At 40.3% G+C, this 22,091-nt stretch overlaps 1 protein-coding gene across 3 annotated transcripts in view; it reads right to left on the bottom strand.

The window, feature by feature from the left end:
- The window catches only part of ATP2B2 (ATPase plasma membrane Ca2+ transporting 2), a 228,873-nt gene that overhangs the window by 26,426 nt on the left and 180,356 nt on the right, over positions 1-22,091 (bottom strand). For all 3 annotated transcript variants that reach the window (XM_041489963.1, XM_041489964.1, XM_041489965.1), the window contains exons 14-18: positions 19,614-19,793; positions 18,555-18,642; positions 11,506-11,612; positions 10,690-10,881; positions 2,007-2,220 (exon numbers count right to left, since the gene is read on the bottom strand). In XM_041489963.1, coding sequence (XP_041345897.1) covers positions 2,007-2,220; positions 10,690-10,881; positions 11,506-11,612; positions 18,555-18,642; positions 19,614-19,793 — 781 coding nt within the window. The remainder of the gene's footprint in view (positions 1-2,006; positions 2,221-10,689; positions 10,882-11,505; positions 11,613-18,554; positions 18,643-19,613; positions 19,794-22,091) is intronic.

Raw genomic sequence — 22,091 nt, 5'->3', positions numbered from 1 at the left:
AGGATATCAGTCACAAAAGACACCGACATTCCTGGTTTTAAAGAGATTTGGGGTCGAGCAGCAGCAGGCACTGCTGTTTAGTTTGATAATTTGGATTTCACTCATAGATCTGACCAATCAAAAAGCAAGATACAACCCATGATAAGTAACCAAAAATGTGGTGAGCTTTGAAAAAATAAAGTTATGATTTTTTTTATACCACAGCTTGACAGGACCAGACAGTGAATTCCGGATTTCTGATGTCTCAAAGACATTTATGTTTTGTATGTTCAAACACAATGTATTTCTAAAAATAAAAAAATAGAAAAACTTGATGTACTGGTCTCTTAAGAAACCTCCTACAAAAGAAAGGAAGTATTATTCGACCAAAATAGAAATAATTCTCATTAATTCAAAATTTAATTATGGAGGCACTGAGTTTTGCACACCATGTCACTGCAAAGCTGAGCCTTGTGGAGTTTAGAAAGGAAAAGATTATTTCCAAGGCTTATCAGAAAATTGTCTGGGATGTGTCCTTCAAAGTATGCAGGAGTTTTCCAAAGACACACAGGAGCAATTAGAATAGGGGGTTTGCTTTTCATCTGGCTCAGTATAAAGTATTTTCAACCATAAAATTAATCAAAAAGCCATTCTAACTCCCCATAAAGTTCACAGAACTTGTTCCAAGATGAACATATGAATTCATATTAATTATCAAGAGTTTCTTCACCTGTTTTAGAGAACCTGAAATTCCAATTTCCTAATGCAGGCATTCTCAAAATTCCCTGTAAATCTAACAATGTTAGAGACCACGTCTCTTCAGAAACCTGGCAATTTTTTTGGTTTAACTCCATTATGAACAGATCACTGCCTCCTCTGAGCATCCCAGATAAGCTGCCAGATGGCCATAAAGTGGACAAGGCTTTCAGAATGGAACGCAAAAACCTCCTAAAAATCAAAAATTTGCAGCTTCTCTGGAAGTCTGTGTATAAGGGGGACAAAAAGCCTGAAAGACAACACGTGTGATTTAACAGCGACTACAAAGTGACAAGAAGACAATACCCAGCTGAAAAAAATCATCTGTCCTTTGAGAGGGTTCAGTTATTATTGTGGAGAAACAGAAACTATTATTAGCTCCTACTATTCCCCGCAGCAAGAAACATTTCTCCTCCCTCCCTCCCCTCTCCAAAATACAACCTATAAAAAGCATCCATTGCCAGCAAGGCCTGAAGAAGAATCCAGTAATGCAATAAATTAGACTTTTCGCCCCCTTTTAATATCCATTCCAGAAATTAAATGTCAAAGCAGAGTGTTATTTGTATCACTTAACACTGATTACTTACTTTCCATACAGCTTAAGATCAACATTATTTCTGGACTGTGGACAACACTTTGCTCTTGGTAAAATGGATCTTTATTTTTATTGTGGTTTGTTTTAAGGGGGTTTTTTAAATATGTTTTTATGTCCCTACTCACCATGACAAACCTCACAATGAAATCTCAGTATAGAAGCAGCAGGGTGGACTCTCCTGTTACAGCATAACCTTCTATGCTGTGTTTGGATGCAAACTTTTGCCATAGCCCAAAACTGTATTTTATGAGGGGAAAAAAACTCAGTGAGGCTATTCCCAAGGTAACAATATATGGAAAGTGACTACAACATGACGCCTTCTGTGCTTCCCATCCCATCAACAAGGATTCACAGGATCACAGAGTGACTGGGTTGGAAGAGACCTTCAAGATCACTGAGTCCAACCCAGCCCCAACACCTCAACTAAACCCTGTGCACCAGTCTCTTTTTAAACACACCCAGGGATGGTGACTCCACCACCTCCCCAGGCAGGCCATTCCAGAACTTTATCATCCTTTCTGTAAAAACTTTTTTCCTAATATCCAAACCAAAGTTTAAAGATAATGAAGGCAGACAAAAAACGCACATTAATTCATTATATTTAAAACATTTTGACACTTCAGCCATACAACCCAGCTGCTGGTGAGCTGAGCACCGAGTCTGGGCAGCTTCTCACCGACAAAGAGCAGGGTGAAGATGAGGGTGAGCTGGTAGACGGCGTGGCCCAGGATGTTTTTCATCATGGTGCGGGAGATGAGCGGCTTGTTGCGGCCGTAGGGCTTGCGCAGCAGCAGCGCCTCGGTCGGCGGCTCCGTGGCCAGCGCCAGCGAGGCGAACGTGTCCATGATCAGGTTCACCCACAGCATCTGCACGGCTTTCAGGGGAGAGTCCTGAGGGGAGAAATCAGGAAGGTTTGTATTTCCCAGGAAAAGCCTGGCTGGGGGTTCATTTTTCTCAAGGGACCCAGAAATCCCTGCACTGAGGACCCTTCTTCCGCTTCTGGGACCCTCCTTCTTCCTTCTGCGGGACCAGGAGCACAATGACCTGAGCAGAGAGAAATCATCTCCCTGCAGGCATTTAATCAACACCATTTGCAACCACAAAACTCATACCAAGCATGACAGTAACTCCTTCTAACACCTATTGCAATGCTCTCCGTTCCTTCATGCATCGTTGCTTGAATTTTCAGCTGAATTCAGATACAACTAGAGAATCCAAGTTTCTCTTGTGGAAGAAAAATTATATTGAAACAGATTAAAAAGTAACATTTCCTTTATACTGTCTTTTTTTTTTTTTCAGAGACAGCTTGAAATTATTAAAAATTTATGGAACAATTATGGTGACATCGTGATACATTACACTTAAATAAGATCATTAACAGTAGTGACATAATAATAAAAAAAAAACTGATATTTTGATAAAAAATAATCTGAAACTTATTAAAGTATATCAAATGTGCAAAATCAAGACTACCTATTCTTTTATTACTAAAAGGAAAGTATATTTGTCACTATGGAAATGGAATGAAAAACCCCAAATCCTGGTATTTGATGCAGGCTGTGGTTTTGGAAGCAGCTCTCCAGTCACTAGAAGGAGCTCTTTCCTCACACAATCCCATAAAGTCTGTGGTCATAATACAGATGACTTTAGTTCAGGTTTTAAAACCCCAAAATTAACTAAAATAAAGCAAAGTTACACAGATCTCAGGAGGATGCTGGACAACCCTTAACCAAGTTTTGATGTGTAACTCACTGGGGCAGCTGTGAAGAGAGAGAAATGTTTCAAGGAGCCAGGGGAGGAAAACAAAAAAAAAACAAAACCCAAACTCCTGTGCCTTTAGACTGTATAAAACAGGCAGCATTAGCAAGGTCTGCTTCCTGTTCCAAACACATCATTTTTATGAAGGAAAAAAGAATCACCAAAGTAATAAGGCATCAACATGACAAATTTCATCATGAAATTGAGTTACTTTGCTCTGTGAAAGCTGGGAGAGGGAGCACTATTTTTATGTATTTCATTACCATGGTGCTGCAGCATTGAAGCCAAAACAATGTAGAGGACAGGATACAAACCAAAGCAAAGCCAACAAAACTCCCTGAGAATTCTGCCCGTTTCTTCAAAGGGTTAAATGTTAATTTTTAATGAAATACCATAAAAGAACATGCATTCAGTATCCTAAGGACCAATAGAAAACAAGGTTAAGTGTTTTGGTCTCTTGAGCATCTGGTTTAGATTTGAACTCTTCCCTTGAGATAAAATATTATTTCCCCTAAAAACACATTTTTAACACATTTACACAGATTTTGATGCATTTGACTTATTTAAAAAAACCCCAAAACTTTCGGCTTATTCAAAGAGATGGAGAAAAGCAACCTCCTGTTTCTCAGTCTTACAGGTTGGGTTCATCACAGCAAGGAGGACAATTAGCATTTATAGCTTCTTGACCTCTTGGTTATGAGTTGCATTAACTGGGTTTACCTGGAGAGCTCAGCTCACTCATTTGAAATGCAGCTGCAGAAACAGGAATGTCTTTGTCTTTAGAGATGGCTAAAAAACTAAAGGTGATCAGGACAAACTTCATCCCAAATCAAGACTTCATTCATTTTTATTAACACTGAGTGGTCTAACAAAGAGAGCCCTTGCAGTAAAAATCAGTTTGTGGCTGGGGCTCACAGACCCTCGATGGGACACAGGTAAAAAGGAAAGCATCTTTTCTGCTGAAGAATTTTCCTTATCATGTTTTTGCCTGTCTCATTAATAAGTTTGAGCAACCTTCTCTGCTTTGATCTGTTACAAAAACTCAATTTCCACTTCACACGCTGAATTCTTTGTCAATAAAACCAAATTTCCCTGTTAGATTTAATAGATGGAGTCAGAGATTCAGGTGTCTATCAGAACCTGCCATATTCCCAGCAGAACAGGAAAGGCAGGGTATTTCAGTCTCTAAATCACACAACTGTAATTGGCAGTCATCAGTTTTGGCAACAACATGTTCTCACCATTTCACACTGCCAATCACCTTGGGTGGCTGTGGTGCCCCTAATAATTATCTATTATTGGCAGTGCTACACTGCTCAGTGGAGTGTGAGAGCTCATTCCAGGCTGAAGCCAAAACATTAAATACACATTAGTCTGGGCAGGCAGTGGAATGAAATTTCCACTGTAACTCTATCTGATTTCTGATTAGTTGGTGGAAACTGAGGGAAATACATATCAGCTAAGGAGCTTAGGCTTACACTGCAGATTTTAGTCACTTATGGAAGTGGGATGCAAATCAACCTTCTTTTCTTTGTGTTTTAGCCACTAACTGACCAGCCAATAATTCTTAATTCCCTCTCTGAAAACTTTGGGGATGTGAACCATCCAAAATCACCACTTATTCATCAAATTCCTTTCACTTGACCTTGGAATAGGTTAGCCTTGGCCTAGAGGTAAAAGGAAAATGTCCCTTAAATCAAGTGATGTTACACTTCATCTTGGAAACACTTAAAAGTACAAATTGCCAAAGGCTGGAAATAAACTACAAATCTTTTGTGACATGCACAGCCTCACAAATTTTAGAGCTTGTTACTTTTGATTTAGATGACAAGCTGCAAGGGAACAAAAAGGTATTTTCACCCTTACCTCTTTACTCCCATTTGCCACAGAACACATGCAGGGATTCATTAAAATGAGCATTTCTGGGAGTTACCTTTCTATACATTAATTCAATAAAAGTCCCTGTGCTGCTAGATCACACTGTCTGCTAATTGTATGGAAGTGGCATCCTCAATTCCATTCCCATGCCTTGCCAAAACAAAGCTAAACAACACAGACTTTGATTTTATATTACAGCTTTTTCAAGTTTGCCAGTGCTATTATTTTAGAATTTGCCAAGTACAGTTCTGCAGTAAAACATTATAACCACGTAAATTACTCCCTTTTACATGTAAGTATAGATCATCCTCATTTTTTTGAACAAGATCTGTAAAAACAATCAGTGATTCATGCAGCAGTTCATTGCTACAGTGCCTTTTAATTAACATTTAATTTTCCAAACATAATGTCCTATGGAGTCACTGTTTTCAGCTCCTAATGTCTGCTAAAACACTAAGTCTCTCTCAAAGTGAAAGAATAATAATTTGAATGTAAAATGTTAAAACACAGCCTTTGTCTTCCCTTTTTTCAGCGCAGTCCTTTTGAAGAGTTACAATTGCTCAACATTTGGAGCCACAGACCGAACCTGGCATGGAGAGAAACCCTCTTGCTTCATGGCTCCAGTAAAAAACTGTTTCCATTTGACTGAGCTGCATTTTAAAATCTTCATTTTGTTCATAGCCAGATCACTATGGACAGCTCCAAGCATAATGAGCTGATATCCTCTGGGTGTTGTGTGGTTTTTGGGGACAGGGAGCGGGGTGAGCCCATACAGGGCTCTATAGGACACCCAGAGATGTGGAGCAGTGACTCACTGCAAGCACAAAACTCACAAGAATCGTAGGCAGAGCTCCAAAGAGCCACCCTCACTGCATCAGTCAGGGCTCTGCAAAACTGTTATTCAGAGAATGAAGTCAGAATATAAAAGTTTGTAGCTCATAAATCCACTGGGAAAAACAAACGATGGGTTTGAGCTGAGGCAGTGGCTGCAGAAGAGAAAGGACAGCTCTACACAGACTGGTCAAGACCACCACACCCTGACCACACTAAAGGTGTGCAGTGAGCACCACAGGGAAGGCAGCAAGAGGGAACTGAGTTAGATTAATTAAAAATAAAGTGAATGAGCCCAGATCAGTGGCACTGAGCCACACAAGCCTCGCTGGGAGTAACCGGAGGTGTGAACTCCTCTGGGGTCTGTGCACACACAGACACAGAGCTAAAACCACCCCTGCAGCCCAGGCTGGGGGCTCCTGAGCCAGCTTCCCACCAGAGACTTCTCCAAGCTCTGCTTTCCTGGATGACCCAGATCTCAGAGCGCCTTACGTAATTACAGACTCACAACACAGAAGTTCATTATTAGCTGAAAATTCAGATCTTGTGGCTTATAGATTGAGCAGCTGTAAACTGAAACAGGGCCCCGTGTAAGTGAGATCCCTTGGAGGGGTGCTTGTGGCAGCAGCTGTGCTAAGCTTGTCAGCAGGTGACACTGGATCTGTAATTCTTATGCTGCTTAGAATATGGTTGCTGTCACCTTAACATGACTTCATGCTGGGAACCAGGGGAGACAAGAGAAACAACAATTTGCTGTGGTCCTGTGCATAATAAGTTCTTTGACAGCCCACTGTTTGTCCTGCATAAGCTTTATCTGGCACTGGAGCAGTACAGAGACATTTTGTACACATCACTATCTACTGAGACGGCAAACCAGGACAAATAGAAATTGTAAATATAGCAGATATTCTCTAACAGCAGCATCTTCTTGAAGCAGGCATTGGGTAGATGAAAAATAAAATGATAGTTGCTTAAAATTAACAGAATTAAACTAAACAGCAGTCCCCTGAAGTGGAATTGGCAAGGACCTTCACTTCATTAATCTACTTGAGAAAAAAAGCAGCAGATTATTAAAATGGCCACTAATGGTCCCAGGTTCTGCCTAATGTTTTTCTTAAGCCTCTCCATGGGCCTCCCAAGGTGCCCTGGACCAAACAAATCATCTCCTGCGTGGGCAATGCACTCTCTGGGTGCCCCTTGAAGGGCTGGCTTCACTCCCACCACACTCACACAGTCATTAATTAATTCATTAATACAGAATTGCTGTGCTTTCACTTGCAGTCCTGCAGGGAGATGACCACATCCTCATATTTACATGTACACCAGAGCAAGTGCAGGATCAAGACTGAATAAAATTAAGCCCATTATGTTGCAAAGCACAAGCCAAGTATTAAAAAAAGATTAGTCCAAGCAAAGATTTTATTATCTTTGTACTTCCTTTAAGCACAAACCAAAAAAGAGTAGGTGAGTGTGCTGGTTCCAAACTGCAGAACAGACTACTTGAGAGGTGGCATGAGGAAGAAGGGAACAAATGTTATTACCTACAGAGAATTTTTCTCATTCTAGATATGAAATCTCACCAAAAGAACAGCCTGTGTAATGTTCATTAATCTGAATCTTAATGATGGACTGAAATTATATTCTGTGTGTCAGAGAAAGCCAAACTGATCCCCTAAATCAAAGGAAAACTCAGTCCAGTGAAGACTTTCTTTGTGTTCATTTTGAAGGTCACAGGAATCTGTGATGTCTTTTTGAAACTATAGATTTAAGCTTTGTTTATTTGTTTGCTTATTAAGGACTAAAACATTTCAGTCAAAATCTTTCAGTCAGATCTGTGCGCAGTTCTGCAGATTTGGATGTACATGTGTGCACCTAGACTGTTGCAGGCAGGATTTTTTTGGGAGAGTCCTGCACTTTGTGCTGGAGCTATTTTCATAGCAACCAGAGGGTACAGCATGTTCCCAAGTGCAATTTTTAGCAAAGCTTTCAAGCCAAACAGAATGTCCTTTGGCTGGCTGGAGTCAAAGCCTAACACAATAATGTGCATTTGTGTGGCAAAATCCTTCTTGAATGAGACAGAACCGGGAGCAGCTCGAGATTGTTCACACTGAGTGTAAACAGTGGCAAAGGACAGAACTGCTGCCTTTCTGCTGCCATTTCCACTTCAGCTTCCCCCACACCTTTCCTTTGGGTTTGCACCTTTACTGCCAAATTAAGGAATTGCACACAAATCTGCAAAGCAGCCCAGGAGTTCCAGGAGGTGTCCCCTGAAACCTTTGAGCAGGGACGACAGGCCCAGGGATGGACTCACAGACCTGGGGGCAAGAGAAATGCACTGGGCCTGATCCAAATCCTTCTAGAAGCCAGAGGAATGATTCAAAGGATGAAAAAAGCTCCAGAATTAAAAAGGGGATTATGCTTGTAATGATAATGCACTTCACATCCACTTAGACTTGATTTAAAATAGTTCTTGCACTGATCCAGCAATGTTTAACCTCCTCAGGGATAAAAAATTATCTGGTTACCAAATAGAATGAGTTTCCCTTTGGGCTTCCACAAAAAAAAAAAATGAAGATATGCTGGGCATTGACCAAGAAATTTCACCTTAAATGTTTCTAGTCAGACACTGATTGTCAATAAAATCAGTTCCAGTGATGGTGCTGCTATCATCACCTTGTTCTGGCTGGATTTGTACCACTTGTAAAAACCTCCCAGAGATTCAGTCCTCATTCCTGGGTTACCAGCAACAATCATTTCACAGCTGGGCATTTCCTCAATATGCTGGCAAATGTTTCCAAAGGGAAATTCATCCAACTTTGCTGCAACACCATGGATTTTGTCCATCAGCACAGGCTCAATGGTGACAAGAAGGGACCTCCGAGGCTCCTGGATGTCAGCCAGGGCACAGGAGAAGTTTGACCTCATGGGTTTGTTAAGGTACTTGGGTTTCTGGTTGCAAGGATCAATTCCATGATTCCAATGTAAGTTTAGCCTGGAGCAGAGCTGATGATTTATTCATTGCTTTGCTCAGGTGTGCCTGGGCTGAAATAGACCTGCTGAAACAGGTATGGGCATCTGGGTGATGCACCATGACGGAAGCATCAGTTTTCCCAGTGCATCCCAATCCAGGGGGGCATTTTGTGACAGCACTTGTCTGCAGCATCTAAAATATACTTTATTTTAGGGACTGACAGCACTAAAAACCACATTTTGTTATTTTCTCATTAAAACAAAAACCTTACACTCTACTGCATATATCCTGTTTACTCTCTAGAGGAAAAAATGCAATTTTATTGCCCAAAAAATTATAATTTGAGGAAAAAAAAAACATGTTTGCTTTGAGATATGCTTCTTGTAAATGACCTGGATGTGTTGCATCTGCACCAGGATTGCAATGAAGGATTAATGGAGTGCAAGAAAGAGAGGTCTAAGTCCAACTCTATGTGTCATTTAATTCGTTTGTCATCTGCATCTGGAATTAAAAATAACTGCCTGAAAGCAACAAAATAATTTTATCCGTCAAAAAGATTGGGGTTACTTCTGTGGGTCATCAGTGCTGTCTTGAAAATAACCTCATTCCACAATGCATTAAAAATATGTATTTATTAGTGAAGTATTCTGAGAGAAAAAGGCAAATTGACATAACCGGCTCCTTTCCCAGTCCATGGTGTTTGCTGTTTGACCATCACAGGCTCAGGGATGACAACACTGAGGGAAGCAAAAATGCTCCTAAAAGTGGGTTCCTTTGGGGAAAAAAAATGGATTAACCCAGCCTGACATCAGCAGCCCCTTAACCCTCAGCAGCCTGATCCTTAGAATGCTCAGGAGAATTTCCAAAGCTTTTGATGCCACAACAATTTTTTGTCTTTTTTTTTTTATACCTTTTATGTATTCTCAGAGCCCTTAGCATGCATACTTGTAATTCCTTAAGTCTGATAACTTAACATAGTCCTGGTATTCTATTAAGCCAGAAAACCAAACATCCTAGAGGCCTTGCAGTTAGAGACCAGAAAGCCCTATGCTATCTTGAAAAACCAAGGTCTCCTCTCAAATATATCCTGTAAACTAAGGTTAAGCCCAGCCAGGAATAAATACTTCAAGATAAAAAGATACCACTATTGTATTTGTAGAGACTCTCATGGTAGGGAGGAATGATGTATCTGACTTTATGTTTTCAGAAGGTTAATCTATTACTTTATAATACTATATTATATTAAAGAATACTATACTATACTATACTAAAGAATACAGAAAGGATACTTACAGAATGCTAAAAAGACAATAATGAATACTGGTGACTCTCTCCAGAGTCCTGACACAGTCCCTTGGTACTGATTGGCCAAAGAGTCAAAACAACTCACAGCAGAATCCAATCAGACAATCACCTGTGGGTAAACAATCTCCAAACACATTCCACACATGAGCACAGCACAGGAGAAGCAAATGAAATAAGAATTGTTTTCCTTTTCTCTGAGGCTTCTCAGCTTCCCAGGAGAAAAATCCTGGGCAAAGGGATTTTTTCCTGAGAATGTGAATGCCACATACCACACTATTAATTCTAGCACCTCATTGGGGCATCTTTGTTAGATATGCTAATTTGCAAGGTCTATAAAATGGCATACGTGATCTATCGTGTGTAGGCATTTCAGCATGCTCCACCTTGGTGAAGTGTTACACCACAAAAATCCTCACTAAATACCAAGATAAAAACCCTTTAACCCTTAACCATGCCTAGCTCTTCATTTTAGGACCAAGGATAAGGCATCAGTTTATTTGCTGTGTGCCAAGCAGGAATCAAATGCAAGGCCCCATCTACTGCGAGCGTGGATCGTGGCGGGATCGCGGCAGGATCCCAGCAGGATTTCAGCAGGATCTCAGCAGGGATTGCTCACCTGGGTAATGCAGGCGCCGGTGAAGGCCACGATGACGGCCACGATGTTGACGGTGAGCTGGAACTGCAGGAACTTGGAGATGCTGTCGTAGACGTTGCGGCCCCACATGACGGCCTTGACGATGCTGCTGAAGTTGTCGTCCGTCAGGATGATGTCCGAGGCCTCCTTGGCCACGTCTGTGCCCGCAATGCCCTGGGGAAAGGGGTTGGGAATGAGATTCCCGCTGGACAGCACAAAGCTCCATAGTCAAAGCCCACAGCTTTTTGTATTTCCTGGAATTTCGCTAATTCGGCCTGGTTTTGATGTGAATTAGGCCGCAGAAAAGGGAATTGACAGAGAGCAGAGGAGTTCATGTGGTGATGGCTCTGAGCGTTTTATCCGCTTAAAGACTGCTGATCATCTGAACTATTGTTGTCATTGATGATGGTTTTTTATTATCCATGAACAGAACTGGTATCAAAAATGAGAATTATGTGTCTTTATATATAGTCAGAGTACACATGGAAGACACCTTTCCAATTAGTGGTGGATTTATCCACAGCAAAAGAGAACTCCAGTGTTGTGAAGAAAAAGTTCATTTTTCTGTATGGGTACAGGATTCTGCATAAAGCCAGTAATTAATTAGACAAAATCCTGAAGAAGTATCAAAACAGGCAATGCCAGTAAATCCAAGTGAATTAAAGGATTCTGAGTCAACATAACTCATTCCCACCAATATATTCCTTCACTGACAAGTATTAACTAAGCAACTTCACATTCCATGAATGGAAAAGCCCTTACAGCAAATTCATAATGGCACAAACATCAAGATTATACCATTGCAAAGCCAACATCAGCTTTTTTAAGTGCTGGTCCATCGTTGGTTCCATCCCCAGTCACAGCTACCACCTGCCTCTGTTCCACCTGTGTGCTGTCAATAATACCTGCAAAAAATGTATGTATGGGTGTGTGTTTACAAACATTTATGGGCAATAATTAGCAAGATAAAACACCCCTGAAAAAAACAGGATCTGTATAACACAGATTGGATAACAGGACACAGTTTTAGAGAGATTAAAAGGCAGATCTTTAAGGAAAATAACGATGAAAGCTGTGGCATCACCACCATCCACTACTAAACATCACCATTAGGATTTACATGGAAAGTTCTGATCCTGCATCATCAACACATCAACAAAACCTGCTCAGGCTTCAAAGGCACTTAGAGCAGCTCATTATGTCCTTCTGGCAGATTCCTGCTATTTAAAGTTTTGTGTCACTGCCCAGCACTGATCAAACATCAATGAAAAGGATTTGCCAAAAACTTAAGTTCATGTTTAGGGCTCTCCTAAACTGGGACCTAGCTGTAATATCAGCTTTACTAAGAGGCCTTCTTAACCTAGAGGTAACAATTTTATTTAGCTGGAGAATTTTAGCAGCCATGTTCAATTTTGCCAAACAATGATTAAGGAGATACAAACTAATTCTTTAAATTCTGGAAACAAGCATTTTAACAAATAGACAGAATAAAATAATTTCTACTTTCATTTTGAGATCATTTGAGAGAAATTAAAAACACTTTTCACTTGGTGAATCAAGTTTTTCACACAACAAGGCTGCAGGGAATTATTTTCCACTTATGCAGATAGGGAAACTCAGGAAAATAATGAAGAATTTTTCAGAGGCTACAGAAGCAGCCCAGTTCTTTATAGGATGAAGATAATTCACAACTCATGTTTCTATTTCCATGTCAGGGTCCATTTGAGTACGAGTCCAGAACACAGGATTGTTGTGTAGGATACAAGAACACCTTTCCATATTGATAACTTAGGGGAGGAAAATGACAGAATTTCTTTTGCTAACACATTTTGCACAAAGTCGTTACCTCCAAAAACAATTATCCAAACCTACCCAGTGTGAAAAGCCTTCACTCTGCTCTGAAAAAAAAAAAAATCCCTCCCATATCAGATAACCAAGGAGAAATAGGAAATTGCAGATTACAGAGCAATAGCTGCCTCTTGGCAAGGTTCAGGCTTATCAGGCACCAGAAGATTGCAGTGCCCTGTGCAAGCAGTTAGTGTCCTGTATTTTTCAGATAATTTCTACTTTCATTTTGAGATCATTTGAGAGAAATTAAAAACACTTTTCACTTGGTGAATCAAGTTTTTCACACAACAAGGCTGCAGGGAATTATTTTCCACTTATGCAGATAGGGAAACTCAGGAAAATAATGAAGAAATTTTCAGAGGCTACAGAAGCAGCTCAGTTCTTTATAGGATGAAGATCATTCACGACTCATGTTGCTATTTCCATGTCAGGGTCCATTTGAGTACGAGTCCAGAACACAGGATTGTTGTGTAGGATACAAGAACACCTTTCCATATTGATAACTTAGGGGAGGAAAATGACAGAATTTCTTTTGCTAACACATTTTGCACAAAGTCGTTACCTCCAAAAACAATTATCCAAACCTACCCAGTGTGAAAAGCCTTCACTCTGCTCTGAAAAAAAAAAAATCCCTCCCATATCAGATAACCAAGGAGAAATAGGAAATTGCAGATTACAGAGCAATAGCTGCCTCTTGGCAAGGTTCAGGCTTATCAGGCACCAGAAGATTGCAGTGCCCTGTGCAAGCAGTTAGTGTCCTGTATTTTTCAGAGTTATGAAAATGAGAAAAAAAAAAAAAGCCCTATTCACTTTCCACTGGTAGTATGACCTCAGAAAAATGGCAATTACTCTGATAAGATCTCACAATTGGAGCTTTCAGTTTGTTGGGGTGATTTGCCTTTGGTATTACTAAATAAACAGGAACATCATCTGTCACTGCTGTTAAAAGCATTTACTTTGTCTTGTTATTAACATATCCTTTGATGTTAAATTAATAGTTTAAGCTTCTGAAAAAAAAAAAAGTCATTAAAATCTCTGGCTCATTAAGGTATTAACTGCTCCAAAGAGGTCGACAGTATCCGCTCACAACTGGGCTCCAAGTGGGAGCACAACCCAAATCAAGTTGAAGAGGCTCAAACAAATGATCTCCTAATAGAGATAAATGGATATAAATAGTGACTGTGCTGATGACTGTGCCACCAACTGCCCTCCCTCAGCCAACTCCTGGGTGCTGCCAAGTCATTCACAAGGTTTAGGAGACATTTTTATCCCAAAATCCAAACTATGCAGTCAGGATGAGCCCAGAGCACAGAGCTGAATGCAGCCATGGAAAACCAGACATGAAAAGGTCTCAGGTATCATCAGCACCTGAGCCCCAGACCCTCCCTGCAGTGCCCAGTGGGAGTGCCACAGGAAATATTTGGAATTCTGGGGATGGATTTCAGTGCTCCCCATGGAAGAGAGAAGGACTTTGCAAAGCTCCCATCTGTACGTCAGACAAATTTCTAAAATGGAGCAGCCACGATTATTTGGGATTCAGAGGATTTATCACAGCTCTGCCAACACTCCCTGACTTCTGCCTGCTCTCTTTAATCTGTTCCTCCTCCCTGCTTCCTCCCATTGCTGAATGTTTGCCTTCTTCCCAGCACGTGCCTCCTTCCAAACACATTGTTTGTTTTTAATATTCTGTTAACGACTGTGATAAGGTTTCACCTCAAGAATTCTCTTCAGTACTGAGAAATGTGCACACTGTGAGGAGACCAAAGAGAAGGAGGATGCCCAGGAAGGGCTCTCCCTCTGAGCTGTGGGGATTAATCTCTGATGTGATCAGGGAAAAATGTGACTGAGGGCATGAGCTGACAAGCTGCCAGTAAAGAGAACATTCCCTGGCCTTTGCACTCAGTCCAAGTGGCTGAAAAGAAGCTCCAGTAATAATCAATCATGTCTAGCAACCAGGAATTTTCTTCCAACTATACAGCTTTACTCCAGTTAAATGCTTACATACAGAATTTTAATAAAAACAGGTTTTCATGGGGAATTCTGCTCTCAGCAAAGCTTCCTGCCAAAACAGCCTTTGCTCTTTCACTGGCCTCTTCCCTCATGTTGAGCTGTTTGGCCATGACTTTCTTCTGTCAGAAGGAATTTCATTCAACAGCCTCAGGAGCACACATCAAGCAGAACATGACAGTGTGCTCCACACACGGATCCCGCTGATGTGGCAGGAATTTGGTTAGGAAATTTGGGCAGGAATTTGTCCTGTGGCTTGCATAAGACACAAGTTTCTCAGAGCAAGCAGCTTGTGTCAGATGAGGGCAAAGATCAGATTTAAAATGACCATGCAGAGCTGTTAAGAAGGACTCTAAATGCATAAGCCTGCCACAAAAAGTACAAAACACAAGATACAAAACTGCAATATATCCTACATCTCCCACCTTCCTCCCACCTAACACTAAGCAAGCATTAAATCAAATCCACTCAGGATAATAACTCAGGGAATATCAGCCAACAATGTCTCTTCTGCAGCTGTGGCTCAGCTCAAACCCATCACACCAGCCCCAGGTTCTCCCTTTGTCACAGGAAAAGTGCTGCTCTACTTAATCAATCCTTGCTCATCACCCTTAGAGTTGCATCGTTAGAAACTCCTGGGAGAAAAAAAAAAAATAAATCCTGGTTTAGAGATTTGTTTTTGCCTCTACTGCTTAAAACAGGCCGGAAAATTCATCTCCAGCTGAGGATTTCAGAGCTGAAGCCCAGTTCAGGGTTAGAGAGGCAGGAAAGCTGATCCTCCCTCAGGATCACACAGATTTGTGTTTCTTTGACAAGCTAAACATAGGCACAGCCACGTATTTTCATAAATACGTCCTCTTCAGGTGAGTTTTTAATACTTCCAAACTTCTGGAAGCTCCCTGTTAATGTAATAAGAATTTACAAAGTCTGTCTGAAGAAGAAAGGTCAAATTTATTTCAGTTACATGCTTGGGTACCTGCCTGGATAGAAGTTTAAAGGTTTTTTATACAAAAATGTTCTATATGACATTGCAGACAGCATTGGGAATTAAGTGAAAATTCCTCCCCAAAGTTCAGAATATAAATTAATACCATTTTCTGTATTTTGATTATTCTACCCATCTCACAGCTTTCCACATTAATGAGGTTATGAACATACTACCATACCATGAAAGAATAGTTAAAATATTTGAGTAATTAAGGGTAATTAATTTTCTTCTTAAAGTTCCCTTTCTGTTTGATAACAAATTAGCCCTACTTGAGAATAGCTGTTTTTAATATCACCAAAAAAAAAAAAATTCCAGTCTAATTTAAATATATTGGAAGGTACCGCTTCTTTAATTGGTTATCTGAGTATTTTTTAATCTTTTCTATTTCTTCTGATATTTCCCATCAGTGTTAAACATTTGTTTCCTGCAGTGTTTTTAAAAGATAAACTGACAGTTTTGAATTATTTCAGCAGTAGCACTGTAACTTCACATCAGTATAAATTATATGTTATTTTACTTGTTATATTTTGAAATAGAGTTAAAAATATGAAAGTTTAAATTTGATAAATAACAATATGAAATACAAAATTTTTAAAATATGAAAAAGTATCTTAAAACCCTTCCCAAATTGTATTTCAGTGGGACTGAGATTTTGGTTTCACTGAAGCAGTTTGTGATGATAAACCATTCTGATGGGTGTTTTTCCAATCTACCTCTACTTCAAAGCCATAAATATTTGACTGCAAGTGTCTGCCCAGGCTGAAATGCTGAACCATGCCTTTCTCTGGTCCCTGAGCAGTACTGAAAACAAAAGTGAAAAATAAAAATGATCCTTTTGCTGGGTGGGATTGTGCTATGTTAACGGGAAAAAAGATTCCCTCCAGCAGCTGTATGTCATTAAAAATTAAATATAAAAAAAGTTTATTTTCTGATGTGTGTTTTTAGCCTAGAGCAGATAGAATACATCAAAGGGGAGAAAATCCTCTCAATCCCTCAAGTGTCTGAGAAAAACATAACATTTTAATAAGAGGCCCAAAACTAGTGAACATTTAAATAGTTTCTTGTAACTTTTAATGGCCCTTGGAGTATTACTAGCCAAAAAATTCCATCATGATTTCCACAGACTCGTTCTTGAACTTTGTTAAGACACTTAATTGCTCTCTTGACCTTGTCACATCTTTAACACATTAATTGTGGTACTTGCATGTGGCATTCAGTAGGAGTAAATATCTTTTGGGCTCTCAAAGTGCTTATGCTACAAACCATCAACAATTTGCTGTTCCTTTTTGCTCCAGCTCTCTATTGATTTCAATTTCCCTGGCAAAGGTTTCCTGCTCCTCTTGAGGGAAAATCCTGAATGATTCAGACGAGCGCTCCTGAGGGACTTAGTTAATCCACTTAATGAAACACAAATTGTTGTGTTTCTGAAACAAATCAGCTGTTGGGCGGAACAAGGGCTGTTCTCTGAGAGCAGGATCCTGGAACACGGGGTTTGAGATGCACTGGTGAGGAGACTTCAGCTGACCTTGGGCAGATCCAGCACTGAGCCGTGGAGATAAAAATGCTCTCCAAACCTTTCCAATCCTGAACAAACCCCTGCTGGGAAACTATTTTGGAGCACACCTCCCCCAGAAATGTGTATTATTTATTAATTAATTATTCTATTATTAATATAGGTACTGCCATACTAATAAATTGTGTACATTATAAGATATACATATAAAAGGATGGGATGGAGATGATACATTCTGTCTCCAGCTGCCCCATCCAGAACCATGCCAGAGTTCCCTGGAATGATCCATTTCCACCTGGTCTCTAGCCCAAGGGACCCAACTGATCCAATCTTCAAATTCACAGTGGAACTTCTGCTCTAGAGTCATTTAGGCATTTTTAAAAATTGCACGATGCTCAAAAGCCTTTGTAATCAGTCATTTATGGAATCATAGAAACACAACCTAAAGGATTTCCTACCTAAATGTGGATTACTATTGGAGTAGTCAACAGCTGAAAACAGGTATGTGATCAGCTGGATCTTAGCCTGAACTTTAGTTGCTCCAAGAATTGCTAAAAGGGGCTCCCCAGACTTTCCAGGGCCTTAGCAAAGTATTCCAGCTCTTTCTTCATCAGGAAACAGCAACCTGCTGACAGGGCTTCTACCTGAGCATGGCCAAAAATGATGTTATTCCTGCTCAGAAACTGCCTGATTTCACCAGCTGTGAAACGTGAGCCTCAAAGTCAACTGAATAAGATGTCAAGTCATCAAGAGAAAGAAGGAAACTGCCAAGCAAACCATCTTTAAAGGGAGCATTCCATCTGCAGACAGTGTGGGGAGAGAATGGAGTTTGTATGGTGCACTTCCCACAGGGCAGATTCTAAAAATACAGGAATCTAAAGGAAGCCAATGCAAATCACCCAGTTAGATTAAACTATAGGAAAAATGGAATTGGCTGAAAATCCCCATCTCCACTGGGCAGCTCCCAGCTCCACCATACCAATAACTGCTGCTGTGACAGGAAAAGGTTTTTTCCTCTTGGAATGCTGTTTAAGATAACTGTGAGAGAAGACATGCACTGGAGTGACTGGATTCACTCTGAATGAGATTGTTCTTGCTTTCCTCATAAAGCAGTGCAGGCAAAGACAAACAAATCTATGTCCCCTCTTGTTTATGTCTTGTTTCCCAGCAATATTTTCTTTCTGGCCACCAAATGCACATTTTCCCTTCTCAGCTTGAGCCTTGTTCCAACTAAAAGTCACAAGGCAAATATGAGATTGCCTAAATCCACTTGCCAGGCATCTTATTGCTATTTCTCTTATTCCTGCCAAGGAGTTTCCTATTATTTTCCATGTCAAGGCTGAGGTAGAACACAAACACATGAGTGCAAGAAAACTTCCTTGTGTTAAAGATGACAACCCAGGTGGATTTGTAACAGTGAAATCAAAGCAGATGATGTGCTTCAACACCTGTATCATTGATTTCCACCCCCCACAAGCAGTTTGCACCCACCTTTCACCAAAGTGTGTTTGTCCGTGGGGGAAGAGCGAGCAAGCACCCGGAGCTTTGGCCAGATTTTGTCAATCCGCTCCTGCTCAATCTGCAGCGGTGGGGAACACAAAAAAAAGAGCCCAAACAGTAAAACCCCTGGCCTGTGATGAGCAGAGTTTATGTTATTGTGTCAGAAAATTCCCCTCATTGCTCAAACCTGCAGCTTTTCTCCAAAGAGAAGAAAAATTCCAGCAGTGATCCATGCTGCAAGTGAAGACAAGGCCAGTACTAACAGGGCTCAACTGCTGGCTAACACAGGTAAATTTTTTCACAATACCTAACCAGCCTTTCTTATCATCCCTATGGATAATTCCACTCAGAATCATCACGCTAGATAAAGAATAATGGAGTTTCTCAAAGTTGATCAAACCTGTTCACAAGTTTGTCGTTCTACTCCACAAGAGAACCCAGATCCTTCATTTAGTATCAATAATGGCAAGATTTTCTTGTGTAGCAACAGGAACAAAGCCAAAATTGTTGCAGTTACTAACATTCCCAGGATTCCACCCATCCATGCAGGGAGCAAATGACTGTGTCCATTCATTTATGATGGACTCAAGAGCCAGCATAGATTTTTCTAGTTTAGAACTGTGTGTGAGCTCCATCTTTGATGAGGAGTTAAAAATCTTCCAAAGGACAGATTTTTTTAATGCAAATCATTGCTATGAGTACATTAGAGAAAGTGGAATAAATTAAAGAAATGAGAGGAGATGGTTCTCAGTACAGATTGTATTTTAGGAGCAAAATTGCTATTGAGTTCCTTCTCCTCCTTGCCATAAACCTGCTTTAATGGGCTTCATTTTGATTTCTTGTGGAGTAGTGCAGTGGTTCTAAAAACTGCACAGTTAGGCCTGCACTAAACTGATCTTGGAAGAGCAAAGACTGGAATTTCACCACTGTTTTGAATTACAAATATTTAGTGGGAGAAAAAAGTAGCAGTTTTTCCAAGTTGTCTTTACTGTTACGAGGCGCACACCAGCGCAGGAGAATATTTTGGTGTTTTTACCGGGTTTTATTTACCTCTCCCTTCTCATTTCGGATCCTCCTGTTGAACTCCTTCCCCTCGAGGCAGAGGAAGTCCTCTCCAGGGTGGATGATGCCACATTTGATGGCGATGGCACGCGCAGTGTTGATGTTGTCCCCGGTGACCATGCGCACGGTGATCCCGGCTCGCTGGCACTTCCGGATGGCTTCTGGCACCTGCAGAGGATGCCTTAAGATTTTAGCTTTTGTATTTTGAAAATTCCTCTGCTGTAACTCTAAACTCCATATAGAGTGCTAGTTAACTGTCTTCATATTTTGGTCAGATGAAATTATTGATTACACATAGGTACTGCCATATTAATAAATTGTGTACATTTTAAGATATACAACAATTCCTCTCTGTGCCTGGAACCCAAGGACACCTCACTGCCTCAGGCCCCAAAAAGTACAAACTAAAGTGAATTGGGAGAGCAAACTGGGGGTAAATGACTTCATTCCCTGCAGCTGGAATTGGAGCATTAACCCCTGATATGTGAATGTCCCAAACTGATAATTGTGTGAAAAACTCGTGCCCATGGCCCACCTTGGGTGCAGCCTCTGGAGGCTGTGGCTGCCCGAGCTGTGCCTGCTGAAGGCTTTAATGAATCTCCAATTTATTCTCCTAACCTTGCCTGGCCTCTTCCCCAGGGGCCCTTCCAAGGCATCACAAAAGCAAGGCAAGGGCAAAGAAAACTCCTGAGTCAGAGGTAAAACACAAGGCAGGTGTTCCAATCCAGAAAAATTTCAGGCTAAGAAATGCCTGAAGCAGGAAGAGGAATCAGATGTGTTTTATTGTTGCTTGACTGTTGTGGAGTTGGGATCACTCCACAAGCAAGGCAAATCTTTTATCAAGAAGTAAAAAAAAATATCGTTTAGATCACTTCCTTCAACTTTCTCCAGGCTTGAATAAAAATGAGTGCTCTGCAGCTTCCTTGACCTTTATCAAGCTGAACATAACTACTCAGCATGTGTAAATATGAATGGACAATACAAACATTCTGTACAGAAAATTACTTCTGATCCAAGCCTTCCTTTCAACAAGCTTTTAAAAGTTATTGTGATTTAGCACTACTTAATTCATGCTTATCAACAGGTGTAATTCCTAAATACAAGAGTTTAAAATTAATATATTACATATTTCAAAATCATTAAAACCAAGCCTGATTTTACTTATGCCTTTTTCTGCATGAGATAAATTTCTGCTGCACAGGAAATGTATCAGGGAGAGAGATATATTCACAATATAACAGGGAGTGTGAGATTAATGTAGGGCCTCCATTCTGACTTGGCATCATATACATCTTATTTAAAAAAAAAATCAGGAATTAAAAGAAAATATTGATTCCTAATAATTAAATAAAACTTTACATTTACTTTGGTAAATGAAGACTATAGAAAGTTCCATGTCTATAGCTCAGTTTCAGATGGGGGAAAAAAATTCTGTTCCCTTAAACTGCATCCTAATTAATTATAATTTCTAAGTAAATATCACTAACCAATTAATACAGTCTCCTCACATTTTTGCATTATTTTGCATTATCGTTATGAAAGCATTATTTCTTCAAGAGAAAAACAACAATATTATTTAAAGTGAGAGAATAAGGAATGTGTTTAACATGTCCAGAACAGCCTGGATGTCATTCTTCAGCACAGCACCACTTCTCTAAATTTCATTTTTACCTACAAGAGTCTAGAGCACCCAAGGATTCATCATGAAGGTTGAAGCCCTCCACAGAGCTACAGGGAAGTGAACTGCCCTACTCAGAAGATAGAAATGCACAATTATTAAATATTATTTTAAAACCCCACAACTATTTAAGAAAAGGTATCAAAATGGGTGTTACTGTCTGTATTCAGTGCACCCTGCTGATCACACCCTCCAGCACAGATACAATTGTGTTGGGCAGCTCAATGCCAATTTGAGTGGATTCATCTCATCCATTAGTGCAGAAAATGCTGAGAAAAGGAAACACCATCTCCAACATTACACTGCTCATTTTATGCATTTCTAGATATTTTCATTTCCTCTGCAGCCACAAGTAGGGGACACAGCTGAGGGCTTTTAAGACAATTCTTGTCTTGAGCCAGTGTGACAAACCTTGGGCTTTAAGGGATTTCCTGGGGCCAGGAAGGCACTGAAAACCCTAAACCCCTCCACCACACCACAGTTAATGGTTCTCCCAACCTGGGAGTAATTTCATACCATGTTTGTGAATATTTATTAAAGGCATTTTGTGGAGTTCCTGTTTTCCAAAATACCTCCCTAACCCAACACCTCGGAGAGGACCAGAGCAGCACTTTTCCCAGGATTTCCATGAAAATCCCTCTACCCTGAGTGTGTCCACAGGATGTGCTGTTTGCAGGAACTCTGTCAACACAGATCACAAAATCAAGGGCAGAATTCAGGGACAGAGCTTTATCTTCCCATTTCCTCACCTCTAACTGGGAATATTTTCCCCACAAATTGTACACCCT

Source organism: Pyrgilauda ruficollis, unplaced genomic scaffold (genome assembly GCF_017590135.1).
Source record: "Pyrgilauda ruficollis isolate IOZ18807 unplaced genomic scaffold, ASM1759013v1 scaffold97, whole genome shotgun sequence".
Taxonomy (NCBI): domain Eukaryota; kingdom Metazoa; phylum Chordata; class Aves; order Passeriformes; family Passeridae; genus Pyrgilauda; species Pyrgilauda ruficollis.
This window is presented reverse-complemented; position numbering and strand designations above follow the sequence as displayed.